General features: G+C 44.7%; 2 protein-coding genes across 2 annotated transcripts; one reads left to right on the top strand and one right to left on the bottom strand.

Moving 5' to 3' along the window:
* Positions 1-3,876: 3,876 nt before the first annotated feature.
* On the bottom strand, positions 3,877-7,011 carry LOC123149801 (protein GET1). Its single transcript, XM_044569541.1, has 7 exons — positions 6,789-7,011; positions 6,505-6,584; positions 6,313-6,383; positions 6,041-6,111; positions 5,874-5,955; positions 4,470-4,519; positions 3,877-4,123 (listed from the first exon to the last, which is right to left on the bottom strand). The coding sequence occupies exons 1-7, from the start codon at positions 6,867-6,869 to the stop codon at positions 4,040-4,042; spliced, it is 519 nt and encodes a 172-aa protein (XP_044425476.1). The 5' UTR covers positions 6,870-7,011; the 3' UTR covers positions 3,877-4,039.
* A 66-nt stretch (positions 7,012-7,077) lies between these two features.
* LOC123149799 (uncharacterized) lies at positions 7,078-13,321 on the top strand. Its single transcript, XM_044569540.1, has 4 exons — positions 7,078-7,298; positions 9,129-9,250; positions 9,334-9,736; positions 13,279-13,321. Exons 1-3 carry the CDS (start codon positions 7,154-7,156, stop codon positions 9,652-9,654), a joined length of 588 nt encoding a protein of 195 aa, XP_044425475.1. The 5' UTR covers positions 7,078-7,153; the 3' UTR covers positions 9,655-9,736; positions 13,279-13,321.
* The last annotated feature ends 1,024 nt before the right edge of the window (positions 13,322-14,345 follow it).

The raw sequence follows: 14,345 nt of genomic DNA, 5'->3' as shown, positions 1-14,345 counted from the left end.
TGGAATGGGTCATGTCAATCAGATAATTCTCTTAATGATGTGATCCCGTTAATCAAATAACAACTCATTGTTCATGGTTAGGAAACATAACCATCTTTGATTAACGAGCTAGTCAAGTAGAGGCATACTAGTGACACTTTGTTTGTCTATGTATTCACACATGTATTATGTTTCCAGTTAATACAATTCTAGCATGAATAATAAACATTTATCATGATATAAGGAAATAAATAATAACTTTATTATTGCCTCTAGGGCATATTTCCTTCAGCGGAAGCGTTTATCAATGCGGTTGATGTAGTCATACACCTTCACGATCTGTCCCGATCAAGTACCGAACATACGGCACCCCTGCGTTCAGCACACGTTCAGCTCGATGACGTCCTCGCCTTCTCGATCCAGCAAGAGGGGCGAAGTAGTAGATGAGTTCCGGCAGCACGACAGCGTGGTGACGGTGTTGGTGAAGAATAATCTCCGCAGGGCTTCGCCTAAGCTCTACGAAAACTATGACGGAGGATAAACTAGAGGGCACGGGGTTGCCGGCACACGGCTTGATGTTTCTTGATGTGTCTTGGGTGCTAGCCCTACCCCTCTATTTATATGTTGAGCCTTGGGGTCGAAACTTGGAGTAAAAGCCTCCACAAAGTCGGTTTCACCCGAAAGGTAAGAGTCCTTCTCCGACTCCAGGGCCAGACGCCAGGGACCCTGGCGTCTGGCCCCTAGACTCCGCAAAACTTCTTTTTGCGCTTTCCAAAAACCTTGTGGGCTTTCCCTTTTGGCCCAAATAAAGTGTTCCCGTACCCAAACATTTTGCGAAACATCCGGAACCCCTTCCGGTGAATTCCGGAACCCTTCCGGAGACCAAACACTATTATCCCATATATCAAACTTTATCTCCGGACCATTCCGGAGTTCCTCGTCATGTCCGTGATCTTATCCAGAACTCCGAACAACATTCGGTTACCAACATACATAACTCATAAATACTATATCGTCAATGAACGTTAACCGTGCGGACCCTACGAGTTTGAGAACTATGTAGACATGACCGAGACACTTCTCTGGTCAATAACCAATAGCGGAACCTGGATGCCCGTATTGGCTCCTACATATTCTACGAAGATCTTGGTCGAACCACATAACAACATACGTTGTTCCCTTTGTCATCGGTATGTTACTTGCCCGAGATTCGATCGTCGGTATCTCAATACCTAGTTCAATCTCGTTACCGACAAGTCTCTTTACTCGTTCCGTAATACATCATCCCGCAACTAACTCATTAGTTACAATGCTTGCAAGGCTTATAGTGATGTGCATTACCGAGTGGGCCCAGAGATACCTCTCCGACAATTGGAGTGACAAATCCTAATCTTGAAATACGCCAACTCAACAAGTACCTTCGGAGACATTTGTAGAGCATCTTTATAATCACCCAGTTACGTTGTGACGTTTGGTAGCACACAAAGCGTTCCTCCGGTAAACGGGAGTTGCATAATCTCATAGTCATAGGAACATGTATAAGTCATGAAGAAAGCAATAGCAACAAACTAAACGATCAAGTGCTAAGCTAACGAAATGAGTCAAGTCAATCACATCATTCTCCTAATGATGTGATCCCGTTAATCAAATGACAACTCATGTCTATGGTTAGGAAACATAACCATCTTTGATCAACGAGCTAGTCAAGTAGAAGCATATTAGTGACACTATGTTTGTTTATGTATTCACACATGTATTATGTTTCCGGTTAATACAATTCTAGCATGAATAATAAAAAATTATCATGAAATAAGGAAATAAATAATAACTTTATTATTGCCTCTAGGGCATATTTCCTTCAGCGAGTTGGTATTAATTACCGGCTTACGTCAATGTTGATTTCCGATGGGTGTGAAGGTACATGTGGGTGAGTAAGTTACCGGGTTAGGCGACCTAGCACGCCACGGGTAAGCGAGCTGGTATTGCCGGCTTAGGTCAATTTTCGATGGTGTGTGTGTGTGTGGGGGGGGGGGGGGGGGGGGGGGGATGCGTGTGGGAAATGCTACATGATGGTTTGTTCAGAAGGAAAATAATCCCAGGATGTAGCATGTATCATGGGGTCAAAATCTGGGACTCCCTATTGTAATTTGATTTCGATTATTAATTCTTCTATGAGCACATGAATCACAGTATTTCTGTTGTAGTGAACACAAACTGATCACATTCCCCCATGTGAAAACACACACATAAAAAAGACCAAGTAACCTGACAAAACATTGGCCTTCTACAAAAAGGACCAAGCAACAATTCAGATTACAGTACTTAAAGCTTGCCTGCAAACACAGAAATCGACAGCATATATTTGCCACAAACATAGATGTTGCCTACAGAAACCTTTGTCCAACTTAACTACTGTGTGAGTTTGCCTACATATATACAGGATGAGTACTTGAGTTGCCTACAAACACATAAATGGACAACGTATATTTGCCTAATATGCAGGCAACAGAGATGAGGTTTTGCTGTAGGCAACGTAATTAGGCAACCAACACAGTATGTAGGCAAACAGAGATGAAGTTTTGCTGCAGGCAAACAGCTCTGACGCGATTTTGGTTTGAATCGCCGGCGAGGACTACGATTTCGCCTCCCCGCTCACGATTTTAGTCTCTAGTTTGCTCCCCTACCCTTCTTCCCCCAGAAACGACGAGAAAAAAAAATGGAGAGCCGCCGGAAAACTGACGTGCGGTTCGTAGATGTGGCAGAGACGCGTTGGTTCCTCGTCGGCCAGCCGCCCACGCGCGCCCCTTCCTCTCTTCTCCCCGTCGCGTCCGCGGCATGGCGTCTCGCCCGTCGGTCCACTTGCTGGCCACGCACGCGGTTCCCCTCTGCCCCGATGTGGGTGGTCGTTCCAACCGGAGAGGCTCTCCCCGTCGGCGGTGGACTCTCCCCGGCTATGGTGCGTCGAATTCCGGCGGCTAGGGATTGCTGGATTCAATCGCCCGGTGTGGAAAGCAGAGGCCTCCTGGAAAGCATGAGAGAGGGGAATGGGAGATGGGGAAGAACCGGAGGGGGGCATTTCCAAAATTCCAAAACGACAAAAGGCACCGCGCTTCGGTCGGATTCTCTCCTCCACGTGTGGTGTCCTTGTTTCTGATGGACGGTCGTCGTGTGGCCGCTCCAGCGTTCGGGAGAGCGCGCGCGCGTCAGTCAGCGTTTAGGAATTTTGTTTCTGATTATGGGACAGGAAGCTGGCCCTGCAATTTGAACCAGACTCATCCGTAAAAAAAAAAAAACAGACTGGTCAAGCCCAACTAAAACGGAAAACTCGACATGTACTCTGGACCAATCCATCCATTTCGAATTACTCACGGATTAGATTTCACTGAGACAAGTCTTTGAAAAACAATTGAACGACCAATTTGTAGCTTTCGTGATACAAAATCAGTGGCACAAATAAGTACTCCGAATACAAATCTGACGACATCAATTTTGTGTCACGTAACGTACAACATTATAGAGTGATTGGTGGTCAAAGGCTCGTCCTAGCGAAACCTATTAAATTAGGACGTTAAGTCAAACTCTTGAGCTCAAATGCTCAGGAGTTGTGAACAGTAAAAAATAAAAATAGTCTGGATTTTTTTAACAACAAACATTGTTGAATGTTCTACAGGCGTGAACAATTTTGCAAAGAAAAAAACATTCCTAATGCTCCGGGCGAAAAAAAGAACAAAAACGGTGCTCCAAAAAGACTAATTTTGAAAGCATATTCGTCCAATCAAATCCATAGAACATCATTGCAGGGCCAAAAATTTGAGGCTCACTGCAGTAATCTTGAGGGGGGAAAGGACCTGCTTGCACCGTAAACATGACTGCATCCAGATATCAAACACCTCCATAGGTATCAGTAGGTCAGATAATTAAGCACAACATTTTTACAGAAAGTGAGAGCATCTGAAACAATGGTGCTGCAGATGTACCATCAGACAGAAAAGTCATAAGTACAAAAATGTGTGAGAGAAGATGAAAGCTCCAACAACATTTACTTCATCAGAAGGAGCTACTAGTGCAGAAACATGGGGGCGAGTTTTTGGGACAATAATTTGCTGACACGAGAGGTCAAAAATAGCCATGGCATAATTCCAACCTGCAACAGAAACACAAACACGAGGGGTATTAGAGAACATAGAACAGCGTAACTTTTGTGTTAATTCCTGTGAAAATATCCAGCAAATTAGCTAGGACATTTGGATAATCTTTTCCAAACATGTGCATTCAAGATATTTGGGAGCAAACGATTAAAGGAAGCATGAAATAGGACACCCGCACACTGTATTTGCCAATCCTGCAAGTTTATGTATGTACACAGTAGGGTGTATCCCCAAAAGGAAATTCCTATTCATGTATTCCAGGAGAATATTTTTAGCATTGTGATAAAACCAAACTTGTCCTGTGCAAAGGAGAACCTTAGGCTAAACTTTGATTATGCTTACCACGACACGTCCTGTAGCAGCATCGACGCCTTTCCAGGAGAACATCCTTCCTGTAAATAATTCAAAATCATCAACTTCTTAATGCCTTGATGATGTGTTTTTCCGGCAGATACATCTTCATGGTTACACGTATAGTGTGTCCATGAAAACCAGTTTCGTTCCCAGAGAGTAAACAAGAACAAACATCCAACTCGAAAGTATGTTGCCTTTAGAGAAGTTGAAAGTATGTCAACATTCAATGATCTTACAGTCAAATATTATTGTATACCAAATATAAATGCAATTATACATATTAATGATCTGAAAACGGATAGAATGATATGGTAATTTGGCAGTTTGTCTAATTGTATTCGGTGGAGCTGGAGGGAGTATAAGGTTGATGAATTACTTTATTGGAAATCACTACACCACTACTTTGGGTAAAACTTTGTTTTTGCCACTCTAGCTTTTGCCCACTTTGCTTATGACATCGACAGTCTATCTCTGTACACACCTCTGGCTATTACTTTTTCAAATACAGAGATGTCAGTACTTGAATATGACAAACTCTAAAACTTGTGTTTGTATGAGCTCTCAAGAAAAAATAAACAGGACTAGCCTTGGTGGCATTTTTGTAAGAAGAAAGGCGAGCACCAACCCAGCGGAAGCTGAGCCTCAAACGCAGGTCGGAGGGCTGTCAACACTTCAGCATGCTCCAGCTTGCCAACTGGTCAACACCCAGTTCTCTGAAAAAACTTTGACCAACCAGGACCAGCCCTCGGTGGCATTTTTGTAATCTATCTATACCAATATAAAAAGACCCAAAGGGGCAGATCCAACTGATCTCGGCCATCGAACTAAGTCAATCCAACGACCTATACTGCTCCAATGGTGAGCGTTAAACGTGTTTAACATGCAACTAATATCATACCAAATATTGCACTAATCACAGGATTAACACACAAATAATAGAATACCTAATATCCGCGTGCAATTAATATATTGCCTAAATATTAACGTGTGTTGCGTTGCACATGCGCATTTACTAGTAAGAAGAAAGGCGAGCACCGAGGTTGAGCCTCGAACGTGAGTTAGCGGGCTGCGAGCAGTTCAGCCTGCTCCTGATCTGGCCTAGCCAACTGGTTGACACCCAGTTCTCATTTATATGAGCTCTCAATGTTTCAAAATGTCGAGTGTACACATTCTAAAATGATATACTATATATCACGATGAGCAAGCCTGGCAATTTAAAGCACAATGAGCAGACATCAGGCAGCTAATGAGGCTTTGGGTTTGGAACAAGTTAAGTGACAAGTGGCATTAACAAAGTGAGCAGACCTGGCAATTTAAAGCACAATGAGCAGACATTAGGCAGTCAATGAGGCTTTGGACGAGCTAACAAAGTGATAAGTGGCATTAACATACCGAAGGGCTGTAGAAGATGGTTGGGGACGGTAGCTACAGGTGCACTCCAAAACGACAGAACGAGCAAACCATAGACTAGGACCTACCACCAGATCAATTTCATGAGACACTCCTGAGGGTATAAATGTCAAATACAACAGAGAACAAAAACTAAAATCATGAAGCACCTTGGTAGCCTTCAGAACTTTGCCATATTTCTCATGTTGAGACTGCTTCCCCTTAATGTCCGACTGTTGCACTGCAAAATAGAAAGAAGCTTATTTGTGTGCTGCATACTGATGGATGAGATTTGCTTTGATATCAATACCGGTGGAGGGTTTTCGTCCCAAAGAAATATAATTTTGGTAATCGGCTAATATGAGAAGAAAGATCACAACCACACCCAAATGTCAAGGGAACTAAATGTTTCAATGTAGGCAGCCAAGAATTCAACTCTTACATTTGGCTAGATCCTTCTCTTTAGCAGCAGCCAGCCTCTTGAGCTTTGCGGCCTGCGCAAACGTCGAGGGCCTGCAACAAGAACAGGGAAGGAATCGATGACATTGCAAAACATAAAGTTCTGAAGAACAACTCTATCAGAATCACCAAATCAGAAGACAGAGGAGAGGGTGCCGGTAAAGAAATCGCCTACGTTGACAGTGCACTGGACTCCTTGAGAAGCTGCGTGATTGCCACCCGTAGTTTGACCTGCTCATCGCTCACTGATCCCCTCTGCAACACATGAACCGGTCAGGACAAGATTACCTGAACATAGCAGTCGAAATCGCGCAATGCAGCAGATCCACCAATCCTCCTCAATTCGCCACGAAATCGGTCCTACTCTTCCATAGAGACCGAATTCTCCGGGGGGAATCGGCGCCAAATTCATCGGAGGGAAAGAAGGAGAGAGAGAGAGAGAGCTTCCGTGTCGCTGACCTTCTTGGCGAGATCGAGCATGCTCTCGAGCACGTGCACCGCGCAGACGAGAAGGAAGACGAAGATGGCCGCCAGGGCCATGGTCGCCGGTGGCGAGCGGGGCGGCGCCGCCGCGCGTGGGGGTCAGGGCGGTGGCGGTGGTGGTGACGGGTTCGTGGGTGGGTGGGTCTCCGTTGTGCGCGTGCGTGAGCCCGACCGGCCGAGCCAGGTAAGGTGCCTTGTGCGCGGCGTGGAGCGATACGAGCCGTTGGTTGCTGGGCCATCTATCGCGCTCGACGGCCCGGATTGGTTCAGGAGACCGGATAGGAGCCGTAAGAGGCTGGAAGGGAAAGGCACCACCAGACCGGGGAGGCGAAGCGGGATCCATGGCGCTGTCGAGCACGGAGAAGAAGACGGCGGCGGAGGTGGTCGCGGCGCTGGAGCTGCACCGCCACCCCCACGGCGGCTTCTACCTGGAGACCTTCCGCGACCCCTCCCTCACGCTCCCCAAGTCCGCGCTCCCGCCCCAATGTGTGTAAGCTTCGCCTCGGATTACTCGCTGCATTCGCCTAGATTTCTTGATCTCGCGGTGGGATCTTCGACTAGACCACTCGGAGAATTGTAGAAGCGCTAGCTAGTTGCAGTAGCTCTTCAGTTTTCCTTGGTACTAGCCGCACTCCGTTTTGTGAGCTGGGGCTCGGTTAAGTGATGTTAATTACTTCTAGTTCGATATAGATCAGGAAACAGCACCATTGCTGGTGAGCGTTGCATTGTTCCGTGGTTGAAGCGGTGCCCGGATAATCCACTGAAGATAAAAAGGCCAGCATTTTGTTTGGCTACGCTGCTAATTCTCAAATCCGATCCGTCCGAAATGTTTGATTTGATTTCACTATTCTCCACCCCAATGGTTGCGGACAAAGATTAGACTCTTCCCCCAATCGCTCATGTACTTATTGCATCTTATTTACTCTCTGATTTGGTTTGAAGAAATTCATTGTTTCTCATGCTTAGAAAGTTTGTTGTTCATGTGCTATTTTCTAATTCAGAAAAATATTTTATGTCATTGTTTCCTGAGTTTTGCGCATTGACGTTCTCAAGCAATGAGCAATGCGTGTACTTACAAATTTGTGTCTGTAACTTCATGGATTTTGATGTCTTCTTGCACATAAAAAATTCAAGGTAGTAAGAATAAACGCACGAAGAAGAAAATACGTTTGTAAATTTCAAGACAATTAATTTTGCATGTTTGTTTTATGTTAGTCGAGCATGCTTTGTACCTGCACTATAGCTAGTGTTAGAAACCGTAGTGGTTGTTTTTAGTGGAGAAAGTGAAGTAGTTAGCACTAAGGGACTTGGGGTTATAAAAACTGTTCGGGATGTGCAAACCCCCGTATTTCTAAACCCTGACTTCTTGCTAGAAAAAAATACAAGCAGACTTGTTATTTATATTAGGTGATGCTGTCCATGTTTTAGAATAATTGTGGAAATAACATGAGCATGGCCCAGACTTGGCATATGACATTTACGTCTTACCGTTTATGAGATTTCGTAACCGCTCGAAAGGTTTGTAAATTAAAAGCCTTCTCTTGGATCTCCAACATATATTTTAATCCATCAGATTTTCTTGTTGAAAAAATCTGTCAGTCATTGCTAGTTTTCTGAACCTTGCGTGTGGATCTGCTTATTTATGAGCATGATTAAATCAATAAATTATGTTGAAAGGTTCATTTATCCTTTACTGTTCTGCCTTTTTGCCAGCCAACTAAATTATGCATGTCATAACCAAGCCAAAGTGTTGGTTGTCTCAAACATATACCATCCAAAACCTGTGACTTGGTGACATCATCCTAGCACACTAAATTGTTCTTTTATGGTCTTCTATTGTTATACAACTCAGCTTAGCCAAATTTGTGCTATAATTCTGCTGTGACTTGTCAGTTTGGGGCTATGACAACACACATCAACATTCAAAGGATTTTGCATCCTTGTGCCTATGAGCCCTCTTGTCAGAATAACGAGACAATCTGTTAGCTCACCTGAGCCATCACTACATTAACTTTCAGATGTTAGAACAAACAAACTATCAAACAAACTGAATAACTGAGACACTCGTACCTATGGTAGTAAGCCTTATCTGCTGCGTATCCTTAAATACTTTTTACAAGCACCATGCACTCAAAACTTCCGTAATTGGCTAATATAAGTGCAATGTCTAGTCGTTTCTGATATGTGTTAGTTTCTAAAGTTGGTAACAAGGAAACTCATAAGTTGATCAGTTGGATGTGCTGAGGTTTCTGAAGAATAACTTCTGTTAAGCAATAGGTCTTTCCTAATTTGTTACTTCGTGTTTAATTCTTCTAGATAAGGTGGACCGTGCTGTGAGTAGTGCAATCTATTTCCTGCTGCCTGCTGGGGAGATCGCTCGGCTGCACCGCATCCCTTGCGCTGAGGCATGGCACTACTACATGGGGGAGCCCCTCACGGTCTGCAAACTTAGCGCAAAACAAAGTTGCTGATCATTTTCTAAGTATGCTGCCCATCTTATCCAATATAATACCCATTTCAGGTATTTGAGGTGCATGATGATGGGCAAGTCAAGATGACAGTAGTCGGTCCCGATCTACGGAAAGGGCAGAGACCGCAGTACACGGTCCCTCCGTATGTGTGGTTTGGCGCCTTCCTGACCCACGACATTGAGTCCTTCACTGATGACGGCAGTGTTTTTGTCAAGACACCTGGACGGGACCCTGACCTGCACTATTCTTTCGTTGGAGTGACCTGTGCCCCGGCATACCAATTCGAGGACGATGAAATGGCCACACGCGATGGCATGAAAGCTTTGGCTCCTAACGCGGAAGCTTTCATCAATTACCTTGTTCCAGCTTAGTGCATTGCTGCTGCAAGTAGGTTGTTGTTTGTGGTGAACATCTTCCATCTGCTAGTTATTGAAAACTAATGTGTATTGATTTTAGAGAGTAGTTCAATATGGAAGTTGATACTCATCTAATCAAGTATGCAAGTTCAGTAAGGTTTGCTCTTTTTTCATGAATAAATACCATCCACTGGTGATATGTGTTTCTGTCGTTCTGTTTATGCCTGGTGGGTGTCGTTCTTATCAATAATGAGAAGTGCATGAACTAGTGACGCTCATAACAACAGACATAAGGATAAACTACCAAAATTTGAATGGAATCATTCACGTGACTCCCAATTTAGCGTTCATTTGATCGCTGCATGATAAGTTGTTAAGCGATGTTGGTTCTACTTAGCCTGTGTTTTCTCTTTGGTGATGGAATGCTAGTTGTTAGTCTTTATTTTTCATGAACTTTGTAATAATACATTGTTTTTTTTGGTAGGTACATCGTCTAGATGTATAGGTTGAAAAGGGTAAGAAAAATTTGTTTAAAACATCGATAAAGCTCTTATAGTGGCTTATAACCTACCAAAGGAGCAAGCTCGTAACCAAAGGATTCATAGCTATTGACCTACCAGAGGACCAATAATTTCATACCACTGTCTACCGCATAACTCTTTTATAAGGAGCAAGTCTTCCCTAAGGAATAACTCGTTCCTCAGTTTACTTCTGCCTTAGAATTCCATTTCGTGCAATATTTGTCATGCCTCTTTGCTAAAGGCATTTGAATTTGATAGACATGGGCATAGAAGGCACCGGGAATTTTTGATGAATAACTCGAATTGCAACATCCACTCAGTCGTGCTTAGCTCCGAGCCTCATCCCCCGGGCCGGACGGCGCAGTCATTTTTTATGTACCAGCACTCAGATCCTTCGTCTATATCTTTGTACATGCCATTAGACCAACATGCTGTAGTTGGGCTACGCACCACATTATCATGCCATCTTTAATGTACCAGCACTCGCATTGCTTCTGGTTCAGTAAGTATGGGGGGAAGAGGCATGAGAGAGGGGGGCTGCCAGACAAAATGCAACATGGCTTGATGGATTTAATCATTCAGCCTTACAGCAGGGCAACAAATTTGCGATCAGTCTGTTTTAAAGTAGAGCCTCCAGATTTGTTTGCTTTTTAGCCTGACTTGTCGGAATGGCACCAATCACTAACTCAGGCAAAAGTTACAAGACTGGCCCCAAGGCCGTCTAATTTCATCAACAATTCTTGATCGCGTTCCATGATGTTATAACTAGTGAACCAAAAAATCAAAGCACCGATTAATGCACTTTGTAGCTATTGCCTAGTATTGCCTCGTGTGCTCTGACACTCCTCCTCGAATACTTGCAGACTTGCAAGACGGCACAGACGTTGCTAGCCGTAGGTGGCACCCTGTCGATTTGTGACTGCTTGTGGTGATGCCTGCTAACCGTGGGTGCCCGCGCATGTGGAGCATTTAGGAATTCTCATCAATGGTAAGTCACAAATGACAGGTTTGTAAAATGAAAATCTTCTCTCTAGGATCTCCAACAAATATTTTTAATCCATTAGTTTTTTTTCTTGTAAGTATCCATCAGTTAGTGCTTGTTTTTCTGAAGCTTGCACGCGGATCTGCTGGTTTATGAGCATTAATCAATAAAATTATGTTGAGAGGTTTCTATATCTTTTATACTTCTGCATTTTTGCTGGCGAAGTAAATTATGCATGTCATAACCAAACCAAAATGTTTGTTGTCTCCAACATATACTCCCTATGTTTCTTTTTACTTAGCATATAAGATTTGTTCGAAGTCAAACTTTGTAAAAGTTTGACCATGTTGTTAGAAAAAAAATCAACATTCACAATATGAAATCAATATCATTAGATGCATCATGGAATTAATTTTCATATTGTATAACTTTAATATTGTAGGTGTTGATACTTTTTAATATAAATTTGTTCAAACTTTATGAAGTTTGACTTTGGAGAATTCTTATACGTGGAGTAAAAAGAAACGGAGGGAGTACCATCAAAACCTATGACTTGGTGACATCAGCCTAAAACATTAAATTATTTATGGTCGTGTGTTGTCATACAACTTTGCTTAGCCAATTTTGTGGTATAATTTTGCTTTAACTTGTGAGTTTGGGGCTATGACAAGACACATAAACATTCAAAGGATTTGTCATCCTTGTGCCTATGAGCCCCACTGTCAGAACAAAGAGACATTGAATTATCTCTCAGATCACATGAGCCATCACCCTTAACTTTCAGATGTTACAACAAACAGACTGAATAGGAGAGACACTCAAACCTATGGTTGTAAGCCTTATCTTGAACCTATCCATAAATACTTTTTCAAGCACCATGTATGCAACTGGGCAAACAAGTTGAAGCTGAACTACACAAAATGAGGAGGTACAGAGACAGGGTAGAGAGGTTCAGAGGCAGCTCCATAAGCTAGACGCACAGAGCATGTATGAACGGGAACGGCACCCAGGACAGGATCGAGGCCCTAGCATCAGGTTTTGAATGGAAGGCCCAAGTTTTGAGGTCACAACAGCGTTGAGGCACCGCAAGTTCGGGCGCATCAGCCGGAACGCCACGCCGTCACACCCAGAGTAGGTGATCAGCTTGTAAACAGAGGATGTGAAGGCTTTGCTGCCTGTCAATGCTGGATCTCAGCACCCGGCAGTCTTCAGCGCCAGGAAACGGCTGCTGGGGGATGGCTGCCGCGAGGCATTTGAACTCTTCTTCGGCCACCGACGATAGCCTGGGTGCAAAGCAGGAACGAAGCTCGGAAGATAGGAACTTGCTGACGGAGGCGAAAAAATCAGTGGCATGGGAGTAGAGTGTTGGGAACTTGAGCCGAAGCGGTCCATCCACCGCTGCTCCAGGAGTCCGACCAGAAGGAGGTTTTTCTGCCGTCCCCAAGCTCCACCGTGGTGACGTCCCTGTACTGTACAGGGGGGCTCAGCTGTGAGACAGGGTGCCAGACAGCCGTAAGAAGTGCACGTTTGTCCTCGCACCCCTGAAACTCCCGCCAGAACCAAACCGCCCAAGCAGATTGTTGCAGTTGGTGTAGCCGATGGAGGAGCTTGAGGAGGAGGCCGCGATTTTGCACCTCAAGAGAGCAGACCCCGAGGACGCCGTTGCGCTCGGGGCATTCTGTAAGCATACTGTCCATCTATCCAATAATACCCATTTCATGTATTTGAGGTGGACGATGATGAGGAAGTCAAGATGACAGTAGTCTGTCTCGATCTACCGAAAGGGCAGAGACCACAGTAGACGGTCCCTCCGAATGTGTGGTTTGGCACCTTCCTGACCCAAGACATCGAATACTTCACTGATGATGGCCGTGTTTTTGTCAAGACATCCGGACGGGACCCTGACCTGCACTATTCTTTCGTTGGAGTGACCTGCGCCCCGGCGTATCAGTTTGAGGACGATGAAATGGCCACACGTGATGGCATGAAAACTCGGCATGAAAACTTTGGCTCCTAACACGGAAGATTTCATCAATTACCTTGTTCTGGCTTAGTGCATTGCTGCTGCAAGTTTTTTTCTTTTTTGAAAAGGGGTCAGGCCCCGGCCTCTGCAATTGCCGCGTGTGATATGATGTCCAATTATTTGACTTTAGAGAGTACCTTAGTATTGGAGTTATTTTTTTTAGAGAAAAGTCATACGCCCGACTTTATAAATAAAGCCATACGGCAAGTAACAACCACATCACAGAGAAGTACCAAACAACACCCAGGCCCCAACGACGGGCGAGACGGAAGAAAAGACAGTCAGGTACATGGCACCCTCGCCAGTACACGGCACGCAGGCCGAAAGAGAATGACCAACTGAAGGTAAAGCACCCGAACCAAAAGAAGCACTTAAACATCCCGCTCCTGTCTGCATAACTGGGATGCCGTAGCCCGGACTTTGGAGATCAGCAGAGAGAGCGCCTGTTGGTCGTTGACCTTAGTCAATGATTTCCACTGCTGCATGAAAGCACATGATTTAAACAAGCAGTTAGCAGGTTTAGCCAGAAACACACGTTCAATAGTAAATTTGTTCCTAGTCGTCCAAAGGGACCAGCAAAAAGAACCTAGGCCCACCCAAAAGATATGTCTAGATACACCCGAAAGATTGTCAGCCAAGCTGCGCAACTCAGAGAAGGAGCCAGGGGCCCAAGAGACAAGAAGCCACTCCCTAACGCAGCTCCAAATGAGTTTTGCCAGGGCACAATGGAAAAAAGTATGGTCCGTGTCCTCCGCAGCACCGCACAAAGCACAGAACTGGGAGCCCGGCCCATTTCTCTTACGAATTTGATCAGCCGAGGGCAACCGGCCTCTGAAAGCTTGCCACAAGAAAATCTTGATTTTGGGAGGAATACGGGCCTTCCGGATCTGGGAAAACCGATTAGTGGGCGTGCCACCAACAAGCCTAGAATAAAGCGACTTAACAGAGAAGCGCCCAAAGGCAGACAACGGCCAGACTACCGAATCCCTATTCGTCGAGAGCGATGGGGAGAAGGCAGTAAGACGTTGCTATTCTTCAAACTCTACAGGCGACAGGGAGCGGCGGAAGACCAAGTTCCACCCCTGGGCAGCCAACTCCGCAATAGAAATGCTAGGATCAGAACAATAAGAGAAAAGGGTGGGGAAGGACACCGAGAGGGGTGAGTCTCCGCACCACCAAT

The sequence above is a fragment of the Triticum aestivum genome, chromosome 7A (assembly GCF_018294505.1).
Source record: "Triticum aestivum cultivar Chinese Spring chromosome 7A, IWGSC CS RefSeq v2.1, whole genome shotgun sequence".
Taxonomy (NCBI): domain Eukaryota; kingdom Viridiplantae; phylum Streptophyta; class Magnoliopsida; order Poales; family Poaceae; genus Triticum; species Triticum aestivum.
This window is presented reverse-complemented; position numbering and strand designations above follow the sequence as displayed.

Bases quoted from the DNA above. Each gene is read 5' to 3' on its own strand.
- LOC123149801 (XM_044569541.1), bottom strand. From the start codon at position 6,869: ATGGCCCTGGCGGCCATCTTCGTCTTCCTTCTCGTCTGCGCGGTGCAC. The intron at 5,956-6,040 runs GTGCTTCATGAT...ATCTGGTGGTAG, and splicing joins AAGTTCTGAAGGCTACCAAG to GTCCTAGTCTATGGTTTGCT. The intron at 4,520-5,873 runs GTATGTTAATGC...AATTATTTACAG, and splicing joins CCATCTTCTACAGCCCTTCG to GAAGGATGTTCTCCTGGAAA.
- LOC123149799 (XM_044569540.1), top strand. From the start codon at position 7,154: ATGGCGCTGTCGAGCACGGAGAAGAAGACGGCGGCGGAGGTGGTCGCG. The intron at 7,299-9,128 runs GTGTGTAAGCTT...TAATTCTTCTAG, and splicing joins GTCCGCGCTCCCGCCCCAAT to ATAAGGTGGACCGTGCTGTG. The intron at 9,251-9,333 runs GTCTGCAAACTT...TACCCATTTCAG, and splicing joins ACATGGGGGAGCCCCTCACG to GTATTTGAGGTGCATGATGA.